At 37.0% G+C, this 22,218-nt stretch overlaps 2 protein-coding genes across 5 annotated transcripts; one reads left to right on the forward strand and one right to left on the reverse strand.

The window, feature by feature from the left end:
* Window positions 1-516: 516 nt before the first annotated feature.
* Window positions 517-18,981, forward strand: tecpr1a (tectonin beta-propeller repeat containing 1a). Of its 4 annotated transcripts, none has more exons than XM_084134982.1 (26): window positions 517-649; window positions 1,575-1,834; window positions 2,740-2,922; window positions 4,140-4,262; window positions 4,371-4,493; window positions 4,680-4,854; window positions 4,977-5,077; window positions 6,180-6,281; window positions 8,219-8,367; window positions 9,163-9,713; window positions 9,803-9,948; window positions 10,040-10,060; window positions 10,226-10,381; window positions 11,368-11,517; window positions 11,609-11,766; window positions 12,843-12,970; window positions 13,051-13,153; window positions 13,233-13,329; window positions 13,446-13,525; window positions 13,668-13,724; window positions 14,914-15,088; window positions 15,251-15,386; window positions 15,529-15,621; window positions 16,925-17,031; window positions 17,124-17,243; window positions 17,325-18,981. In XM_084134982.1, the coding sequence occupies exons 2-26, from the start codon at window positions 1,610-1,612 to the stop codon at window positions 17,481-17,483; spliced, it is 3,618 nt and encodes a 1,205-aa protein (XP_083991108.1). In that variant the 5' UTR covers window positions 517-649; window positions 1,575-1,609; the 3' UTR covers window positions 17,484-18,981. The 4 variants fall into 4 exon arrangements, with proteins under 4 accessions (XP_083991108.1, XP_083991107.1, XP_083991110.1 ...); XM_084134981.1 differs by having other exon boundaries at window positions 529-649; window positions 1,599-1,834; XM_084134983.1 differs by having other exon boundaries at window positions 543-649; window positions 1,602-1,834.
* bhlha15 (basic helix-loop-helix family, member a15) lies at window positions 17,840-20,618 on the reverse strand. The gene is made up of 2 exons (XM_084134985.1): window positions 20,482-20,618; window positions 17,840-20,053 (listed from the first exon to the last, which is right to left on the reverse strand). Exon 2 carries the CDS (start codon window positions 20,021-20,023, stop codon window positions 19,469-19,471), a length of 555 nt encoding a protein of 184 aa, XP_083991111.1. The 5' UTR covers window positions 20,024-20,053; window positions 20,482-20,618; the 3' UTR covers window positions 17,840-19,468.
* Window positions 20,619-22,218: the final 1,600 nt, after the last annotated feature.

Below are 22,218 nucleotides of genomic sequence, written 5' to 3' on the forward strand. Positions count from 1 at the left end.
CAAGGATAAGGTGACCATACAACATAGCAGAACAGTTATTTAATTTTGCCCTTTTCCTTCAGTGCTGTAGTCAAGGCTGAGACTATAAAGAGTACAGCCACATTTGTGTTGGATGGTTCTGTTAATCAGACCTTCACCTATACACACACACACACACACACATATCCTAGAGTTAAAATCTGAATAAATATATATTTATTCAGATTTTAACTCTAAGATATATATATGTGTGTGTATATGATTTTTGTTATATATATATATTTAAGGTCTAATAGCTTATATATCACTGCGCACCAACCGATAGTTACTTTTGTTGCTTCGCAACATTCTGTTGTGACAGGGACTATATCTTCTAAGTGTTACGTGTGAAGTACGTGAGGTTTATTGGGTGGGAAAGCGAAACAATGTGAGGTGTTGTACGCTTTGAGGGAACCACAGTAACAACCATAACCATCCCATCATCTTTGAACATGAGTTAATGGCATCCCCTGCCGGGCCAATAAGCCAGTGCAACACAACACAATTCTTACCACTTCCTGTTTGGGATCTCTGAATCTACACATCGGGCAAATCACAAACCGATTTTGCAAAGCAGAATGGTCTCAAAATGACAACATAAGCACAGTGCTTACACCCTGACACAGATAAGGTATGTAACGTTACGCTGGACAGCAGCTGATATACTGTCACTACACTGTGAATGCAAAACTGTTAGGATATGTACATTTCCTATTCTAATGTACATGAACCTGTCACAGCGGAAGACAGGCAGGTGCAGTCGTTCATTTTAATATGTTTCTCTTCTGACTGTATCCTAGTCGTATTCTTGTTTTTTCCCCATATAATATGTTGCTGTGAAGTAACGTTACTCTACATGTTTATCTCTTACGTGCTGTCATTGCTAGCTAGCGTGCTAGTAACCGGTATTACGTTAACGTTACCTGCATCAACAACATGAACTCTCAATATCTTATTGTTCCTTATTAGATAATTTGCTTCAGTAACGTTTTTTTTTTTTAAACATATTGAACTAAACTAACAAATAAAGTACAAAAATACAATGGTTTTACCATTTTTTACATGGTACCATATTAATTCAATTTTTACTATAGGATCTGTCAAATTACTACTTGCTCAGTTACAGTTTGACTGTATTTGTATTTTACAGAATGATTGTATTTTTTGAAGTACCTTGTAGTGCTATGTTGATGTAGTAATTGAATATGGCAATCATTCAGTTCCATGGTATTACAATATAATACTATAACATGCTTAACATGGTACCACCACATTGTCTTGTAAGATTGGTCTGTGATTTAATTCGAGATTTATGGAGTTTATTGTGTATTTTTGGGATCTGGGAGGCAACACAATAACAGTGTTCAACGGGTCTCCTTCAGTGTTTTGGCAGCTTGCGGATCAGTAATGAGAATCAGCAGATCTGCTTTCAAAGCAGAGGAAAGAGTAGGGAGGAAATTCTGCTTCATTTGAGAGTAATTAACTTAGAGCCCTTGTTTCATTCTAAACACTTTTTGTAGCCACAAACTGATGCTGAGGCGTTTGTTTATCTGCAGATCTCTTTCTCTTGTCTGTTGTAGCAGGGTGCATCATGCCGAGCTCCCTCCTGTGGGCTGTTGATGTGTACGGGAGGGTTTATTGCCTTTCCACAGCTGGACAGCAGTGGGAACATTGCCGCGATGCCCACTTGGAGTTCAAGCGCATCACAGCTGTGCAGCAGTGCTGCTGGAGCATCGCATGTGACAACAACATCTACCTGAATGTCCATGCCAGTGATGTGCCCACCCGCTACCAAGAGGAGACGTATGAAAACCAGGTGTGCTCAATAGCAATATACAGACTGACATGTAGGTCTATATATATATATATATATATATATATATACACATACTACCATTCAAAAGTTTGGGATCAGTAAGAGTTTTAAAAATGTTTTTTGAAAGAAGTGTCTTATGCTCCCAAAGGCTGCATTTATTTGATCTGTAAAATTGTTAAATTCCTCAGAAATTATTCTAATCATTCTGATTTGGTGCTCAAGAAACATTGAAAACAGTTGTGCTGCCTAATAATTTTGTAGAAACTTTAGGAAACTTTGATGACTAGAAAGTTCAAAAGAAAAGCATTTATTTGAAGTAGAAATCTTTTGTAACATTTCTAATGTTCTTACTGTCACTTTTTGACCAGTGACCTTACTGAATAAAAGTATATGTTGAAAAAAAAATATATATTTTTTAAATATTACGATTTGTTCACTCACTATTACATTTATTCAACGTATATGAAAATGTTGTTACTTTTTATTTGATGATTACGCCACATTACAGTCATTAAGACATTCAATTGAAAAATGTTTCTCGAAACCAACATGAATACAAAGAGTATATTCTTTGAACTTTGGGTAACACTTTATTTTACGGTGTCCTTGTTACATATGTTACATGTACTTACCGTAGTAATAACAGTAAATTATGCATAATTACAAGCAACTAACCCTCAACCAAATCCTAATCCTACCCTATCCCTATAGTAAGTACATGTAGTTACTTAATATTACTCAGTACTTAAATATATAATTACACTGTAACAAGGACACCTTAAAATAAAGTGTAACCAAACTTTGCACGTGTTTTAAACTAGACTTTATTGTAAACACTTATTTGTCATTGACCCTAGAGCACCTGATAGTGAATAAGACTCACTGTGTTTCCTGTTCCCTCTCAGAGGTGGAACCCTGTGGATGGCTTCTCGGACCGGCTCTTGCCCAGTGACCGCTGGCAGTGGAGTGATGTCACAGGGCTGAAGCACCAGCCTCTGGGTGACTTTCAGTTGCCCTCTGACAACTGGGAGTGGGAGGCGGACTGGTACGTGGATGAAAACTTTGGAGGAGAGACCACTGAAAAAGGGGTCAGTATTGATGCCTTTAAGAGGGTTTTGGGGTCTATATTATATTATTATTATTAATTTAGTGCTATTATGTTCAGCAGAGTGACTAAACTTGTCACCACTGTCTTCCCCCTTGTCGATTTAATTTAATTTATGAAGAAAATGCATACATAAGTATATATATATATATATATATATATATATATATATATATATATATATATATATTATTATTATTATTATTATTATTTTATTTTATTTTTTTATTTTTTTTTTATTACAAATGTGGTATTCTTACAAAGAGTATACAAATCACACATACAGACAAACAAAATTATGTCAGTTTGGAGTGTTTTAGGGTAGTCAGTCAGTTCTTGAAAATATTTTTTCTTTCTTTTCCTCCTTTTTCCCCTCCCTTTCTTTTTTCATCTTCCTTTTTTACTTTTTCTTTCTTTCCCTCTCCTTCCTTTTCCTATTGCTTCTCCTTTTTCTTTTCCCCGTCCTTTTTCCTTTTCTTTCTTTTCTTTTTTCTTCTTTATTGATGCTTTAAACATGATTGGATAGCCAATATATATATATGATACAATATATAGTCAAAGCGATATCTAAGTATATTGTTATATTTATATTATATATATATATATATATATGTGTGTGTGTGTGTACTGTACACACACACACACTCACACACACATATATATATATATATATATATATATATATATATATATATATATATATATATATAAAAGAGTTGTGCTGCCTAATAATTTTGTAGAAACTTTAGGAAACTTTGATGACTAGAAAGTTCAAAAGAAAAGCATATATAAAAGTATATATATATACTTTTATATAATTTATTCATACATAAAGTATATAAATATATATGTGTATATACAGTATATACACACACTCACATATATATATATATATATATATATACACACACACACACATATATATACATACACACACATATATAATGTAAACAAAATCTTTTTTGTTAGATGCGATTAATCGCTTTGACAGCACTAAGATTAATGTATTAAAATTGTCTAAAAAACATGCACGTTATTCTATTTGCTGAACAACTTCAGGTAGTCTCAGGTTCGGTACCACGGTGTGCATGACAGCTTTCACTGTGTTTCGAACTAAACTGGCAGTCTGAAAGCCCCCTTAAACCTAAAAGAGAGCTCTCACTTGCTTTAAGCCATAACTGATCTTCTGTGTGTTTTCAGGGATGGACATATGCCATTGATTTTCCAGCCACTTATACAAAAGACAAAAAGTGGAACTCTTGCGTGCGTCGCCGCAGATGGATACGATACAGAAGGTACAAGGCACAAGAAACATGGGTCAAGGTGTGTACCAGTACAAAGAGCAATTATATATCTTATCTTCATTGGCTGTCTTTAACGTTGATGAAAAACTTGTCTCTATGTGTCTGTGAATTTTATATGTGAGAGCAGATCCCTTCGGAGCAGACGGAGTCTCTTCCTGACCCGTTTAATGACATCACTTGTGGTGGTTGGGAGATCACCGAGGAGCCCAGAGGGTGTTTGGCACTGTGGGCGGTCTCTCTGCAGGGAAAGGTCAGAACTCACTACATACGGTACCATGTCCAACAACACCCTGTGCACCTGTAATTTATTCATTTTTCAATTCCATACAGAGGGTACAGTATGCATTATTGGTTCTTGGAACACCGATAAAAAGTTGAATCACGTCCATTTATCCACGAAAAGGGATCCAAAATTTTTGTTTGTACATTCGAGCAGGTGTGGTTCCGGTGTGACATCAACCACCATAATCCTGAGGGCTCCTTTTGGGAGGAGGTGCCCGTACCAGGGGAGGTGGTGCAAATCAGCTGTGGGCCGGGTGACCTGGTATGGGCCGTCCTTTGGGAGGGTAATCTGATGGTCAGAGAGGGCATCGGCAGAGATTGTCTCAGTGGTGAGTGCTGTGGTGCAGTATATTCACTTTTGCCAAGTTACTATTTGTAACCTTAATAAATGTTTTTGAGTAGATAAAGTATTTCTATCCCCTGTCTATATTTAATAATATTATAATTAAAGGGTCATCATGGGTCACAGTGGAGTCGCCAAGCCCTGAAGCGGGAGCCGTACACGTAGCTGTTGGTGTGAATGTAGTGTGGGCTGTCACTAAAGATCATAAAGTAAGTCCTATTTTAATTTAATATAGTTACACTTGCACATAGAGTTGGGTCCAAAATCTGAGACCACTAGTAAAACTGCTTCGTTTTATCCAACTTAGTATTATCAAAATTATATTATTCATTCATATTGTGTTATCCATACTAGAAATTTAGCAAAATCTTAAATATTAGATATCAAATTAGATATCAAGATTAAATATCTAGAGTGACAGTAAATACATACGGAAGAGGATTAGGGCCAAGCAATAATAAAAAAATAAAACCATCTCGAGATTAAAGTCATTATAATGCGAGATTAAACTCGTTAAATTTCGAGAAAAAAAGTCGAAATACAATCTTGAGAATAAACTCATTAAATATCGAGAATAAAGTCGTTGTGTTTCGAGAAAAAACACGTTCAATTTCGAGAAAAAAAACTCGAAATACAATCTTGAGAATAAACTCATTACATTTCGAGAATAAAGTCGTTGTGTTTCGAGAACGAGTTTTTTCTCGAAACACTACGACTTTATTCTCGATATTTAATGAGTTCATTATAATGACTTTAATCTCGAGATGGTTTTATTTTTTTATTATTGCTTTATTATTACCCATTTTATTTTTTTATTATTGCTTGGCCCTAATCCTCTTCCGTAAATACATTTATACAAAATGTTATGAAAGATTTGTAGGTCAGATAATGATGTAGAGATGTAGGTAGATTTCAATTTTTTTTCAATCCTGAAATAAAAATCACTGTTTCCACAGAAATATTTCAGCATTGATGATAATAAGGTTTCTCATGATTTCTGATGGATCATGTGACACTGAAGACTGCAGATATAGTTCCTGAAAAATTAGCTTTGCTATCACAGGAATAAATAAATTTTTAAATGCATATAAAAATAGAAACAGTTGTAATAATATTTCACTATATTAGTGTTTTTGCTGTATTTTTTATCAAATAAATGCAGCCGTGGTGAGCATAAGAGACTTCTTTCAAAAACATTTAAAAAATCTCACCAACCCCAAATTTTGAACTGGTTTGGACATATTTTTTTGTTTTGATTATTTATTTTGTTGTTACTTAGCTTGTTTTTCCTCATCTTCTCATTTCTAATAGGTCTGGTTTAGACGGGGTGTGAATTCCCATAATCCTTGTGGCTCTGGTTGGATAGGTATGGTTGGAGAGATGGTCATGATCAACGTGGGTCTCAATGACCAGGTCAGAGATTAGTAATGTTCTGTCTATGGTTTACCTCATTAATTCCTGACTCTAATGTACTTTTTCCATTGAATAAGCATACAGTATGGGTGGTTCACCCTTACAGGGGTCATGACATGGATTTTTTTTATTAGTGCCCATGCCCTCAGGGCAAACGGCTTAATTGTTTTCCTAAGGTAAAAACAATATTTTCAAAATTTCAGGCACACACATTGGAATCATCGGTCATTATTTATCTGATTCTGAATGGTTTTTTTTTTGGTATTTTTTATTAACCTTATTATTAAACTAATTATATAAAACTATATTGTCAGTGCACTACAAATAATCTGGTTCAGTGCCTTTAGTTTTGTAATTAAAACTGATAGAAACAGATCCTAGTTTAATAATAAGGTTAATAAAAATATTTTAAAAAAACTTAAAGATAAAATAAAGAGATAAATACTTATGAACTTACACAATTTTGAGCTGCAAAAGATAACTTCACACTCATTTGAAAGTGACCTGTATAACATCCTATGACATGAAATTCATCTAAATGTAAGTGATGTCATGGATGTGGCTGTTGTAGTTTATGGTCAAAGTGGCATATTCAAACAATTTTGAGGTAGTCCTTTTACCCGCTTTAGATGCACATTGCCCATTGTCAGCTATATATATGTATATATTATGCAGAATTATTTTTGTATTATTTTCAACCCTCATTCTGACCATCTGAAAAGATCTGTTTTTAAGGGGCGGCTCCTTTTAAAGTCCCCCTGTAGCCCGTAATTGTATACCTTAAAACTCATATTTGATCACCAAAATGACATATTTAACGTTGACGTGATTGGTTACAAGGTAGTTTGTGACTTCAGAAACACCAGTGATTTCAAACCTCTTTTTTGAGACTGTCTTTGGTTCACTGCAGTTTTAAGGAGAAAATACTCAGCAATTGTGTTGACTTGTGCATTTGTGCATGGTTTGTCTTAAAACATATTAAAAACACCACATAGACATATAAACATCATTAAAAGCTTGATGTTCACCACAGAGGGACTTTAAGGCTTATCAGTAAACGGACACTGTTATGATTGGTTAACGGCATTGCATAGGAAACAGTATCAATGCCCACTCGCTACTGCACATGAGTACGTTTTTATCCATATAAAACCATAATTTACACATAAAGCATTATGAATAATTTACTTATGGTTTGTGATGCAGCTGTCAGATCCAGTACAGTTGGATGCTTAATTTTTCAACAAATGTTTCTATTTTGTCTCGTTTACTAAACAAAAAGCTCTGAACAAACATATAATACTCCGATGCGATCCAGGACGCCATTAAAATCAAACATCCACTTGTTTTCAACGCTGGGATCCTTCTGAAGTCTGTACAGAGACACAAACGGGCGGTTTAAACTGGACACGTCAAAACCAACGTTCTTTCACTCAAGTGCATGGAGTATGTCTGAAACACACATCTGTATACTGTATTCCGTGTAGATGGCGTCAGTGATTATAATGGGTTCTATTTGTTTTTGACATGACACTCGCATCCAGTGTAGGCAGGCGTCAGCCGTTAAGCGACTGAATGCCAGTGGGAGAGGCATACGGTGCATCAATGTCTTGCACTGGAGTTTTAAGCTATGAAACCTGCAGGATGTTTTAATGGTACAAAGACCAAGGCAAATTGGGTTCATGTCATGAAAAATCTTAGCCAGAAAATAACAGAATAAAAAACTTTCATATGATCAATGTATTGATTAAATTAAAACATTATATGAAAATGGAAACTCAAAGATGTACAAATATTGGTCTGTTAAAATAACAGATATTCTGCTATATTCATGTATTCATCTGAATATGTGTTTCTAGTGAGAATTATAAGTGCTGAACCCATTTCAGCAGTTATTACACTGAGATCTCTGAAGGCCGATGTGTCTCTGTGTTCAGGTGTGGGGTATTGGTTTTGAAGACCGGGCGGTGTATTTCCGTCAGGGTGTGACTGCCAGCGAGCTGAGCGGGAAGGCCTGGAAGGTTGTGTCTGTACCCAGAGATAGTGACCGTTCCCATTCAAGCGCCAGCGCTAGCAGCCTTCAGAGGTTAGTTAGCTTCAGTCTTTAGCCTGTGTAGAACAGATATGTGTATAATGTGTAAAATGTGTTGCATTTTAAAAAAGTCACCACCAGGTGGTGTAAATCATTCAAGGAGTACTATTTGCAGTTAGTACACTTTGCAGTTTGCTTTCTTTATTTTAAACAGTACTGCATACTTAAGCACTGACCAGCCTTTATCTCTGAAAATAACAATAAACTGACACATTTCTTGAGAATTTCTTTTTGATCTTTTACCACCAAAAGTGGACTTCAGTAATGCAACTACAGTCCAATAATTCAGTAATTGAAAAAGACAATGTATTAAGTATGCTTTGTCATACAGTATGTGACTGAAATTTTTCACTAAATGTTATGTATTGTTTTTTAAATAGCAATGTATTGTCATATGTGACAGAAATAATATTTATATTTTTCATTACATGTCAGGTATTCTTTTTTTTAAATAGAAAATTATATTTATATTTTTTCATTAAATGATAGGTATTTTTTAAAGTGTTATAATGACATTTTTCCCATTGAGTTCTTATTAGAGGGGCTAGAAAGATTTATTTATTTATTTATTTATTAAGAAGGATTAGATCATTTCATTAGATGTTCTCTGGACTCTGGATATTGAAAAGGGCTTTGGCATTACAGTTTAAAATGTACAATTATTTGAAAGCTTTTGACTATTTTTGATCAATCAAATGATACAAAAGTATCAGTTATATAAACGTGTCTCAGTGATTCTAAACTTATGGTACTGTACATGTTAACATTCTGTGTCACTACACCTCGCAGCGCTGGTTGTTTCTTTGGTGGTGAGGTGCGTTTGGAGTCCCAGGCATCAATGTTGAGTGATGCGGACCCTGAGACTGAAAAAGCTGTGGGTGGAGTTGTCCCAACTCCTGAAATGGGAGACAATCCTAAACCACGCATCCCCAAAGTGACCAGTGACAGCTTCATCTCTGAGCTTGTGTCTGATCGTGAAGGCCAGATCAGTCGTCGTGACGTCCCCCCAGCTGGCCCATCTATTCCCGAGGAGGATCACCCAGAAAAAGAGGTAGAGGACAGGGCTTCCCCAGCCCAGGTTCTGTCTCCTAGCCAATCAGGTGGGCTGAACCCTCAATGGAGCAATGTGGACCTGGAGGAAGCCCAGACGCACCTCTCACCTGGACCTGGAGTAGACGCGGCTGATACCTGCAGCCTGTCCTCTGTAGCAACCTATAACTTGGCCCTAGAGGAGCCTTATGGGCCAGATGAGCATCCAAAATGGGCCTGGGTCAGTGGCGGGGGATGTTTGGTCGACTGTCACTTACAGCTCAACTGGTTCCACTCATCTACATCCACAGGTCAGCTTGGTCATTTGTGTATAATCTGTGTAATGGAATTGGATGATTCACTTTGTCCCTGACCGTGTCAAATGTGATTGTCTCCTCAGCCCTGAACTCCTCCATGCAGGCCATGTCTCTCTCCATCACACCTGCTCAAACTGCAGCATGGCGTAAACAGATATTCGAGCAGCTCAGCGAGCGCTCCAAAAGAGAAATGGAGAATTTCATGCATTATGAGCAGGCTATTGAACAGGTAGTGCTCGCACACCAAACGGTTCACCTCATCTGATCTTTGCATCAATACTAACCAGTTTTGTCATGTATCTTTTTTTGATTATATCCAGACTGTCATTGATATAGCAACAGTAAGTGTCCATACAAGTGCTCCGAGAGTTAGTCGGAATAGTAAAAATAGTTGATAGTCAAAGCAGTCAGTTACTGGCACAGTGGCCCTCAGCTAGGTAGAACTGGATAGTTACCCCTAGAAAATGTATCATTTGATAATTCACCCTGATTCCTGTCCTTTCTAGTCTGTGTGGGTGAAGAAAGGCACCATGCAGTGGTGGCGAGACTGGAAGCCTCATAAATGGGTGGATGTTCAGTTTGCATTGGAGCAGTTCTCTGGAGCAGAGGGCAACAAGGATGGAATTCTGTTTATCTACTACACCTTTAATGATGAGAAGAAGGTAATCTTACATGCAGGAGAAGACACTTACGGAATAAAAATCCAGGTTTATTCATTTTGATGGCATTTATTCCGACTAAAAGATCTATTTTAGCACATAGTTATTTAAAATGTACATATAATTTTTCTCTTCTGAGAAAACGTACAAAAAAAATATTAATGTCACAAAGGTACAAGCCCTTCATATGTCCCACCCATCTTCATGTTTCAATGGGAAATATACCACTGTTCAAAAATTTTGGGTTTTAGTTTTATATTTTATAAAAAAAATTAAAGACAGTAACACTTTTATTCAGTAAGGATGCATTTAACAAGTGGTTCTTAAGTTTTTTGGTCACACCCCCCTATAAACTTTTAAAAATGACAAATTTCTAACTAATTTCACTAAAAAATCATATGGAATATACGGGAAAGATTTTTTAAATTAAAAAAAGCTTGCAATAGTTACACTTTGTAATGTTGTTGAATTGTTGAAAAATATAACAGTAATAAAGAATAATAGATCAGAACATAACTTTTAATTGAAATAACAAATCATTATTTCAGTGATGCTTTAGATGAACAATATATAATCAGTGGCTGCAGTGAGCTCTTCTGACGCCGCCTCATTCTTGTACGTCTTCCGTCCGCTGAAGAGGTGCTTATGGCGAGGAGCTTCTATGTCGAGCTTGCTCAGACGGTGACAAGTCAACGGTCTGAAGAAGAACAATTCAGTGGAATTGGCGTTCGTGCCGCTTTATAAAGCCAGAGTTCCAACCGCTATTCACGCACTATTTTCTGTTTATTTATTTATTCTGCTGATCTCCTGCGCCCCCCTGCAGTACTTCACTTCTTTCGAAAACATTAAAGAATCTTACCAACCTCAAACTTTTGAACAGTGGTGCATCTACACAGGAAAGATAGATGTGCTTGTAAAGTGATTTCATGTAGTATAGATTGACACATTTGATCAATTCAACCTCTATTTTGCTTTGATTCTTTGTCCAGTATCTCCACGTGTTCATAAACGAAGTGACAATCCTGGTGCCAGTATTGAATGACTCCAAACACACATTTGCTATCTATACAGCAGAGCGAACCAAACAGAGATGGCCCATCCGCCTGGCTGCTGCCACAGAGCTGGAGATGTATGACTGGGTGAGGAGAGAGCATGAATCATTGGAAAAATGTAATTCCAACAACTTGTGATTTCCTTGCTGTTTGACTGACAGTTTGTTCATCCTATCAGCTGGCTCTGCTCAGTGTGTCCTGCTGTGACTCTAGAGGTGTTCAGGGCCCTCCCTCGAAACAAGCCATCTGGTCAGTCACCTGTAAAGGTGACATCTTTGTGAGCGAACCAACGAAGGAACTAGAGGCATCTCCCTACCCTACACCATGTGATCAGATGTAAGAATCAAATGATGGATTGATTTTATGTGAAGAAGTGTAAATGCGAGATTCTTCAAATAGGGGACCACATCTGTATGTTTTTTTTTTTTTTTTCAACAAACTTCCTACTTTTAATGATTATAATAGCTTTAAACTTAATTTTATAAAAGTCTTCAAATGTTCCATTGCCAGAATTGAATTTTTCGAGCTTGTCTCCAATGTAAACTTTTAACTATTTATCTATTTAAGAAGTGTTAAAATCAAGCAAATCTCTAATGCACTTTTCCCTAAGAATATTGTCACTAATACTGCTGTTATTACCAGCACACCAAGCAAAATTTATGACAAATGAAAAAAAAATGGAAAAAAAATACCATCATACAACATCAGAAATCCACATCATCACCTTATACCAAAATGCACTTAGAGTTTGACAAAAAGCCATTTGCTAAATGTTGAACATAGATATTGAACATATTTTGAAGATGTCAAAAGACAATTAATCATACACTACCATTCAAAAGTTTGGGATCTGTGAGATGTTTTTAAAGTCTCTTATGCTCACCAGTTATGCATTTACAATTTAAAAGATTTTTATATTAATATATATCTTAAAACGTTATCTATTCCTGTGATGGCAAAGCTGAATTTTCAGCATCATTACTCCAGTCTTTAGTGTCACATGATCCTTCAGAAATCAATTTGTCTATTTGGTGCTCATGAAACGCTTCTTATCATTCATTCAGTTAATTCTTTCTTATCATTATTATCAAAAATATTTTTTTCAGTATTATTTGATGAATAGAAAGTTAAAAAGCATTTATTTTAAGTAGAAATCCTTTCTCACAATGTAAAAGTCTGACACTCTGAATTTAATTTAATGCATACTTACCAAATAAAAGTGTTAATTGCTTTAAAAAAAACTAACCACTAACCACTTACTAAACACAAACTTTTGAACAATAGTGTATATTCATCAACCTGTTACGTCTGTCCATTGTCTCGCTGTTGCCATATAGCAATGAATTCATGAATAGGCAAAAAAGACTGCTCTCAGAAAAAAAGGAAATCAAAATCTTTGTTATCATGGACAGGTTCTGGCGTCAAGTCGGAGGACATTTGCGTGTTATTGAGTCCAACAGTCTTGGTGTGGTGTGGGGGATTGGCTATGACCACACCGCCTGGGTCCACACAGGAGGCTATGGAGGAGGCTTCTTTCAGGGTAAATGCATCACTTCTCTTTCTAAACCAATCATTTTTCGTGTATTTTAGTAATATTACATGTTTATCTCACACATACAGGTTTGACAAGCAGCACAGATAACATCTACACACAGACTGACATGAAGAGTGTTTACATCTATGAGAACCAGCGCTGGAATCCTGTCTCTGGTTACACTAACAGGTTAATATAGACTAGAGCATGTTTGTAATCCAGAAATGTTCAGTATGCTCACTGCTGTGCCTCACTGTTTCTCCTCCAGGGGTCTCCCTACTGACCGTTACATGTGGAGCGATGCCTCCGGTCTGAAGGAGTGCACTAAAAACAACACTAAACCACCCTCCCCCCACTGGACTTGGGTTTGTGCCATTATCCATTTTCTCCCATACATAAATAAGTTGTCATTGAAATTGACAAGGAATGTTGCCTGGTTGCTTTTTAGCAGCAAATGTTTGTATGTGTTGATACGTTGCAGGTGTCAGACTGGACTGTTGACTATGCTGTGGCAGGAGGGACAGACAGAGAGGGCTGGCAGTATGCAGCTGACTTTCCTGCGTAAGTTATGTTGGCCATAAGCATTGCTGGTCTCTTTTATTACCTAGGCATGTAAACGCAGCAGGTTTAGTATTACCACGTGTGAGAGCGAGCTAACTCTTTTTTTATTTATTTTTTGTGAATGTAACATTCTCCATTCTAGGTCTTACCACGGAAATAAAACATTGAAGGACTTTGTTCGCCGCAGGCGTTGGGCAAGGTATGTAGCGCTGTTTAAGTGAATGTTTAAAATCGACATAAAACAGAAGTTGCGATAGTCTTTTCTTCCCTACTGTGATGTACTGTATATCCGAGTGAAATGGCTTCCCGAACAAGAAAAAATGTAGGCTGGAACTTGATTGGATTGTTTGAGCATTGTGATTTGCTATTGCTGTGACATCATGTGAGTGACAGGTTGTCCCGCCCTCATGCCAGTGAACGCATCATCAGAGAAGAGAAAAGATGTGATCGCAGGAAGTTATTTTGACTAAAGATTATGTGGGCACATGAATAAAAAATAAATAAATTATGTGCACGGATAAATCATGTATAATAAATATTGATATATTTCAACAAACAAGATTAGTCAATTTTGATTTTTTAGTCAGCTCTCTCCAGCTCTGTTTATCATGGTATCTATTGTCCTTAGTGTTGGGAATTTTATCTATTTATTTTTTTATGTATCGATTTAAATGTCTTACATAGTTTTTTGTTAATTGTGCAACTTTTGTTATTTACTTAAGTTCTGTAAGTGAAGGAGTTTTATGACATACGATTCTGTTAAAGGTTTTTGAACATCTGCGTTATGCCTGTGCAGTACCAGCGTACTAAAATTTGGAAGAATTAATTTAGTTATTCTTTAGTAAAAAATGTTATATAAAAAGTGGTAAAAAAGAAACAGACAATAAAAACAAAAATCAAGAAAAGCAAATCAAAAATAGTGTTGTTTTAGTATATATATCAACTTTTATTTGGGATTGGTGATTTTCCTCAAATTACTAAAATAACTTTTTTAATCGTTAAATTTGATTCTCTTGTCTATACACAGTGGATGAATGGCTTTACACATCACTGATAAACTTTTCAAAAGTGGGGAAGCTATAATCAATGGCAAAATATGTACTCTGATATATGTCTTCAGTATTGCTTTAAAGTTTGAGTTTAGGTTATTTTTTTGTAATAAATGGTTAAAAAAAAGAAGAAGAAAAAAGAAAAAGACAATGAAAACATTTAAAAATGTAACCAAAAATAGCATTGCTTTAGTATTTCTGTTTAGTAGCATATAATGAAACATTCAGGCTTGGTGCACTTCCTCAAGATAGTTTTTTTGTAATCGTAAAGGAACAGTTTTTGTCTTGGTTAAATTCAATTCCCATCGCCAAATCTCATTAGTTCTTCTTTCACCTTAGAAAGTGTAAACTCACAACAACCGGCCCCTGGCAGGAAGTCCCGCCTATAGCGTTGAGTGACATAACAATCCTGCCTTGTGGGCCGAAGAGCACAGTGGAACAGGTGCCATTATGGGCCATCAGCAACAAAGGAGACGTCTTGTGCCGCTTGGGTGTCACCTCACTGACACCTGGGGTAAGAGCCAAGTTCCTGATTTTCTAGACAACCGCTATTTGGTTTAGCACTCAGTAATTTCCATGCAAATGTACAAATACTGTACAAACTTATTTAGCATTATCACTGTGAGAAGTTTCCTGGAATGATGTAATCCTGACTGATGATGTGGCTTGCTCGCAGGGGTCCTCATGGTTGCATGTGGGAACTGACCAGCCTTTCAAGTCGATTTCCATAGGTGGCGTTCACCAGGTTTGGGCCATCGCTAAGGATGGCTCTGCGTTCTATAGGGGCTCTGTGTCCGCTCAGAACCTGGCAGGTGAGGGAATAACCTATCACAAACCCCGTGAATATGCAGCAATATACAACATTTTAATGCAAGTCATTCCTGTCATGCTGATTTCACAGCATTGCCTGTGGTATTTCTGCAGCAGCATTAGAAAAGTTTGATCTGTTTGCAGGAGATTGCTGGTACCACATCCCCTCTCCAACCGGACAGAAGCTTAAACAGGTGTCAGTGGGCAGGACGTCTGTATACACAGTGGATGAAAATGGTACACCTATACACATCATACTGATAAAAAGGTGTCAATACTATAGTGGCGACTGGAATATAGTGGTAACACTTTATCATAAAAGTATTTTTAATGCGTTAATTATGCCTTTTAATGCACCTTATAATGCATTGTATGGTCTATGAATATACCCTAATATCCCCCGTTTCACAGACAAGGCATGTCTGTGTCTATGTCTATCTTAAAATATTTCAGTGCCATTGTGTTTCTAAGGCACATTTATAAAAGCTACTTAAAGGTAGGGTATGGGATTTGCAAAACGGCCAGCAGATTTTGAAAATACACAACTCAAATGGTCCTACCTTCTTTCCTCCAACGCTGGCCCTGACTCCACCCATTCATGTGGAGGGAGGGGGAGGGGGGTATGGTACGACCGTTTGATTGACGAACTTACTGTCCAATGATTCTAGGTGGTCTTGGAAATGATTGGCTGGAGTTTTTCGAGTCCTGCCCGTTCCACAGATGATTAAATTGCTTAATTTTCATTTCAGTGCTTCTAACTCAGTGGCTGTAAGTGGGTTAGGAATAGGATTTCAAGTGATTTTGAAAAAATGGACAAAAAAGAGAATCACATACCCCACCTTTAAATGTCCTGGTTAAACTAAGGCCTAATCCTGGCTTAATCTAAGCCCTGTCCCATGATAGATAGACATAATGAATACCTTTATTATGCATTATACATAAAGGCTTTATATACACACAATTTTTTTTTTTTTACTTTTATTCAGCAAGGACGCATTCAATTGACAGCAACAATATTTATAATGTTACAAAAGATTTCTATTTCAAATAAATGCTGTTTATTTGAATGTTCTATTCATCAAAGAATCTTGAAAAAATCGTATCATGGTTTCTATGAAAAAAAAATCTTTGCCATTAGAGGAATAAATTACATTTTTAAAATATAAATTAATATAGAATAGACTTCTTTAAATTATAAGTAATATTTCACATTATTACTGTTTTTACTGTATTTTTTTAATCAAAATTAATGTAGCCTTGGTGAGCTTTTTTTTTCTTTTTAAAACTTACTGACCCCCGACTTTTAAATGGTAATGCATATAGTTATTATCATAATATAATATAATACTGAAAATAATAGTACATAGATACACATAGATTAGATAATCATTGCCAAAAAAAAAAAAAAATCTAGAAGAATCCATGCTTACTGTGCAGTCTAAAGCAACTGGCAGTGCTATACATGATCTTTATTTAAAACTGTCAAATAAAAATGGCAATAATTGCTATAGTAGTTATATGTGTGGTTTTGTATGAGCAGGTAACCTGTGGTACAGACATGGTGTGACCCCCAGTTACCCTCAGGGCTCATCATGGGAGCACATCTCCAATAACGTGCGCAAAGTGTCCGTTGGACCTCTGGACCAGGTCTAGACCATTTCCTTGTAACTAGTTGTTGCAGCCTAACTGTTCTAGGTTTTCTGCTCTGCTAAATGCCAGATGTGTGTGTCTTTCCTAAGGTGTGGATCATTGCAGATAAGGTGCAGGGCAGTCACAGTTTGAGCTGTGGCACTGTGTGTCGCCGGCTGGGGGTGCTGCCGATGGAACCAAAAGGACACTCGTGGGACTATGGCATTGGGGTGAGCACTGCTGATGTCATGTTTATGTTCTCTAAGTAGTACAGAACGAATAGAAAATAAGAAATGATCTGTTTCTATCAGGGTGGATGGGATCACATAACAGTTAGAGGAAATGCCATGGAGGCACCTCGTATCCTGATGCCATCCCTGACTGACAATGGAAGCAACCGAACGCCAACACGCAGTCCACTGCAAACCAGTGACCGGCCAGAGATGAACGGAAACCCAGTGGGCTGTTAGTCAAACAGCTGAGCTCTTCACGCTAACCGTCTCTACTGTAGCCATAAATTGTTTCCTTACTGTAGCGCATCTGTTGTATAGAGCAGAGTTAATCATTTCCACTCAAAGAAAATCATTCGTCTCAAGTTCCCGCACATGTAGATGACTGTGTATTTTGAATTCACATTCTCCAGTTAGCTTGAGCAGTTTGTTTTTCTTGTTTTGAAGGCTCTCTTAGATAATGAGGCCACTTCCAGTAATGCCCTCTCCTTTTTAAAACTCCCATCATTCGTCATTAGGTTTTATTACATGGCACTTTTGGTTAGATGATCTCAATTTAATGTTTGTCTGTGGTCACATCAAGAATGGCCATTAGCTTTTATTTTTTTAATTCTTTATTTGAAATCAGGGGCATTAAATACAAAAATGTCACAGTGTAAGCTGCTGAAGGTCATCTACAAGCATTTTATATTGAACATCACACACAAAACAGCTGCGTCTGGGATTTTGCAGCTCGGCTCCAGTGTCGTAAAAGATTCTGTAATACTTTCATCAGCTGCTTGTATCAGGTTATTGGTTATTAATGGTTCTTACTCAAAGCTGAGACAGCACAAGTGATACTGTACACATACACCACATTTCCAAAGTTCGGGGTCAGTAAGAATTTTTTTTTTGGAAATAAATATATGCTTTTATTCAGCAAGGATGCATTAAATTGGCCAAAAGAGAGAGTAAAGATTTCTATTTCAAATAAATGCTGTTCTTTTGAACTTTCTCTTCATCAAAGAATCCTGAAAGAAAAATGTTTCAGGGTTTCTACAAAACATTAAGCAGCACAACATTGATAATATGAAACAATGTCACTTGAGCACCAAATCAGCATATTAAGAAAGATCTTGTGACACTGAAGACTGGATCTGAAGGCTGCTTCATTTTCACCATCACAGGAATAAATTACATTTTAAAAAACAAATTCTACCCACCCCAAAGTTTTGAATGGTAGTGCAAGTTCGGACACTTTAGCTGTATTTAGTTTTGGCTTGGCAATGTGAAGTCCATTTTGTGAAACGTTTCTTTTCTCAGGATGTCTGCATATTTCATTCATAGACGTGTATGTGGTATAGTTCTGTTAAAAGGCAGCACAAATTTCAGAAAGTAACAGTATTTATAATCAATCTTTCCAAATGGTTTTTATCAGGATGAATAGTTAGTTTTATTCCAATTCTGCTGTTATGTTGTATATGTAGATGTATAAATTTGGATTATTTATGAGTAATAATGGTCCTAATGTGAAACTGCGTCAATTGTGTGACATCCTTTATGGGCATTATTTAAGGTTGCTTCTGTACATATAAAGAAATGATATGCAGACATGAGAGAAACTACTGGAAAAAGAAAATGATAATATAGTTTTAAATTATTAAATGTAGACAAATAACAGGGTAAGGACAGTGGAGTCCTCTCAGTGTCATATGTGCATGGTTCGTGTCCTCTCAATAAATATGAAATCTGTTCCACAGCTTTGCATTTTTAATATGAAAAGCTTACCCTATTAAAAGGATAGTTCACCCAAAAATGAAAATTCTGTCATCTGTTTCAAAGCTGTTGGAGCTCTATGACTATTTTGCAGAACGCAAAAGAAGATATTTGTCCATACAATGAAAATCAGGGGGTCCGGTGTTGTTTTGGACCCCATTCAATTTCACTATGGACATCTTTTGTGTCATTTTGGGTGAACTACATTAAGAACCAGTAGATTATGTCTCTTCATAATCCAAAGGGTCACTAGCTAACAATAAAGCTAGATGATGGCAAATAACATCCACATTGTTTGTGGGCAACATGTTGTATACATAAATTAGTCTATTTATGGGCCAGCTTTAGCTTGTAAACTCGAATGGACCTTTTCGTGAGTCTAAAGAGCTGGTATTCATCGTCATCCATGTAGCGTGCACAAATTTACACCTGTCATTTAGTGCTCACTGAGTCTGTTCTGTGGCAGTGTGTTAGCTGCCCTGACTGAAGCTGTGGATTTGGCTCAGATAGTTGGACAGGTCTTCCTCTCCCTCCTCTTGTAGATGCTGCTGATAGCACTGGAGGATCCGGGAGGCGTTAGTCTCCATGTGACTCTCGGCGTGAGGCATGCAGGCATTCGACATGCCCAAGATGATGGTGGTTAAGGCCTTGATGTAATTCTTGGCTAGCGTGAGAGTCTCGATCTTGGAAAGTTTCTTGTCTGTTTTGACATGAGGAATGGTCTCCCGTAGGGCCTGAAAGGCGTTGTTGAGTTTGTGCATCCTCTGCCTCTCTCTCTCGTTACTCTCCAGTCTGCGGACGTTGCGTTCCTTAGCGTTGCCGTGCTGCCGCCTGCGGCGCGTGCCCACGCGGGTACGACCATGCCCCTCGTCCCTCAATGTTCTCCACGTCCCACCCAGCCTCACGGACGCCTCTGAACCCTCCTGCTCGCTGGAACCTGGCTCTGTTTCCAGCGTAAAGTCTGGGTCGTCCTGCTCTTCCCAAGACTGTCTGCCCCGCTTTGACCCCTTTCCTTTGGACTTCATGCTTGACTCCCCCACACCCTGGTGTAGGCCCTACAAATATTATAATTCACATTTGATTTGAGGAAATGAACATGCAAAAAAAATAAAATCATATATCAGAATAAATGGCTTTAATAATGTGGACACTGAAAATGATATGCTGCTGCTAGCCTATATGAAGAATAATGTCTCAAGTGCTCTCTGTATACTTGATAAGCTTAAAATTGTTTTAGCATGAGATTTGAAGACATACTTTTGGATAATGTGTAATATTTATCCCTATTGGTAGCATATCATTCATACCAGCTCTGTTCAATAGTTAAAAAATATAAAAATTGATCATATTAAGCCACGCTGGTAACTTATACTAGATTCATCCAAGTGAGCAACATCATCGTCACTACACGTTGTCGCTGCTGTCTTCTAAGCTGTCAATCAATCATCCTTGCTTTCGGGTGGAGAAAAAAAGTTTTGCTTACCTCAAAATAAATTTCCACCAAACTCGAGATGATGTTTGCGCGATAAGAGCCTTGCGAAGAGCGATAATTCGTTGACGTGAAGCGCTGTTGTCGTCCTGGCAGCCGCAGTCAGAATGAAATGATAACGGTCACGCGCTCTACCTGTTGCTGCTCGATGTCCACGTAGCGCTTTTGTGGCCAATCAAAGGAGGGATCTGTTTCTTCTCGAGTCACCCATGAGCTGGCACAAGCATCGGAAGTAGCGATCTGAAACTGAGTTCACGCTTTCAGATGATGATAAAAGCGGTCAGCGATACTGCAGGTGCTATATGCACTGCATGCTTTTATTTTAATGCAAATCACATACTCTGGTGCATTGCATTAGGAGACTTTCTATTTGTAAACATTAATACGTTTATTTAGCTTATTTTGCAAGAAAGAAATATGCAGACATTGCAATGGTGTGTTTCATGCACATGATTGAATTGATAGGTTTTACTATTTCCATGGCACTTTATCAAGTTAAAACACAGTGTAATATTTGCCTAGACCTTTGCATGTCAAACGGGCCTTGCATACATATCATTAGGCACTTTTCAGAGCTTTATTTTACTGCGATGTCTTCTTGTGCTATATGGAGACTATTAATATTAAATATCATTGTACTTTTCTTGTATTTATTTCCCTTTTTGACATCAGGATCTTCACATCCAGTATAGGTTTCTGCATTCTTTATTAAAGCAATTATTCTAAACCAAGGGAACATATAGGAGTTGCTTGTACTTTTCTTTTTTTTCTTTTTTATTATTGGCAGAAAAATTATAGATTATAAATTGATTTGATTAATCTTACTTAGCTCTCTCTCTCTATTTTTTGTTTGTTTGTTTTTTTAGGATAATAACAAGAAATAAACTGGTTTAAATCGCAAGAACCATGGTTGTTTAAAGAACAAAATGTTAGAAAATAAAAAGTCCTTTGTGAAACTTATAAACTCGTCTACTTGGAACCTTTATTTGTACAAGTGTAGATGTGTGCAGAGAACCACCCTTTTCATAAACTGTAGCATTAGACAGATCAAACACAGACTTGTTTATTTTGTACCTGAGTACAGCAAACCTGTTCTAAGTGCATCAGCATTAAGATCAGTCCATTTTGCTCTTATTCAAATCATAGATTGTGTTTTTAATTGTGTTTCCAGAGTTGCTTGAAGCACAAATAGAAACCAGTCACCATTTTGATTATAGGATATGGACTGTTGATCTTGTCACATAATATAAAGACATTCTAAACATATTACACGTGGTGTGGAGCAAACAGGACATTATCACAGTTTCTGGGAACAAGTACATTTGACACCTGTTTAACTCACAGCAGCTATCAGCTCAAATGATCCCTCCCCCACATCACTGATGGCCTTGGTCAAGCAGCATTTGGACACAAAGACTGACTCCCTGCTTCGGTCTAAGGGCTCAATGCCGAGGCTATGGAAACAGTTTCTATCCCAACCCTCAGTTTATTTAGTGTGGAACCTCCGGTATACACCACTTACACTGATAACAATCTGCCTGTAAGCAAAGAGCTTAGGAGACAGCCTCATACAAACCCATGCTCACAAAAAGGCATAAAAACTAGGCTATATAAACACAACTAAAGAACACCTGAACATTCATTCATGCAAATCCACCCAGGTATTCACTTTAGTAGTAGGTTGGTTTATCAGCACTTGGTAGTACTGATATATATACCGCAACTTGTATA

Source organism: Abramis brama (genome assembly GCF_963993115.1).
Source record: "Abramis brama genome assembly, chromosome: 14".
Taxonomy (NCBI): domain Eukaryota; kingdom Metazoa; phylum Chordata; class Actinopteri; order Cypriniformes; family Leuciscidae; genus Abramis; species Abramis brama.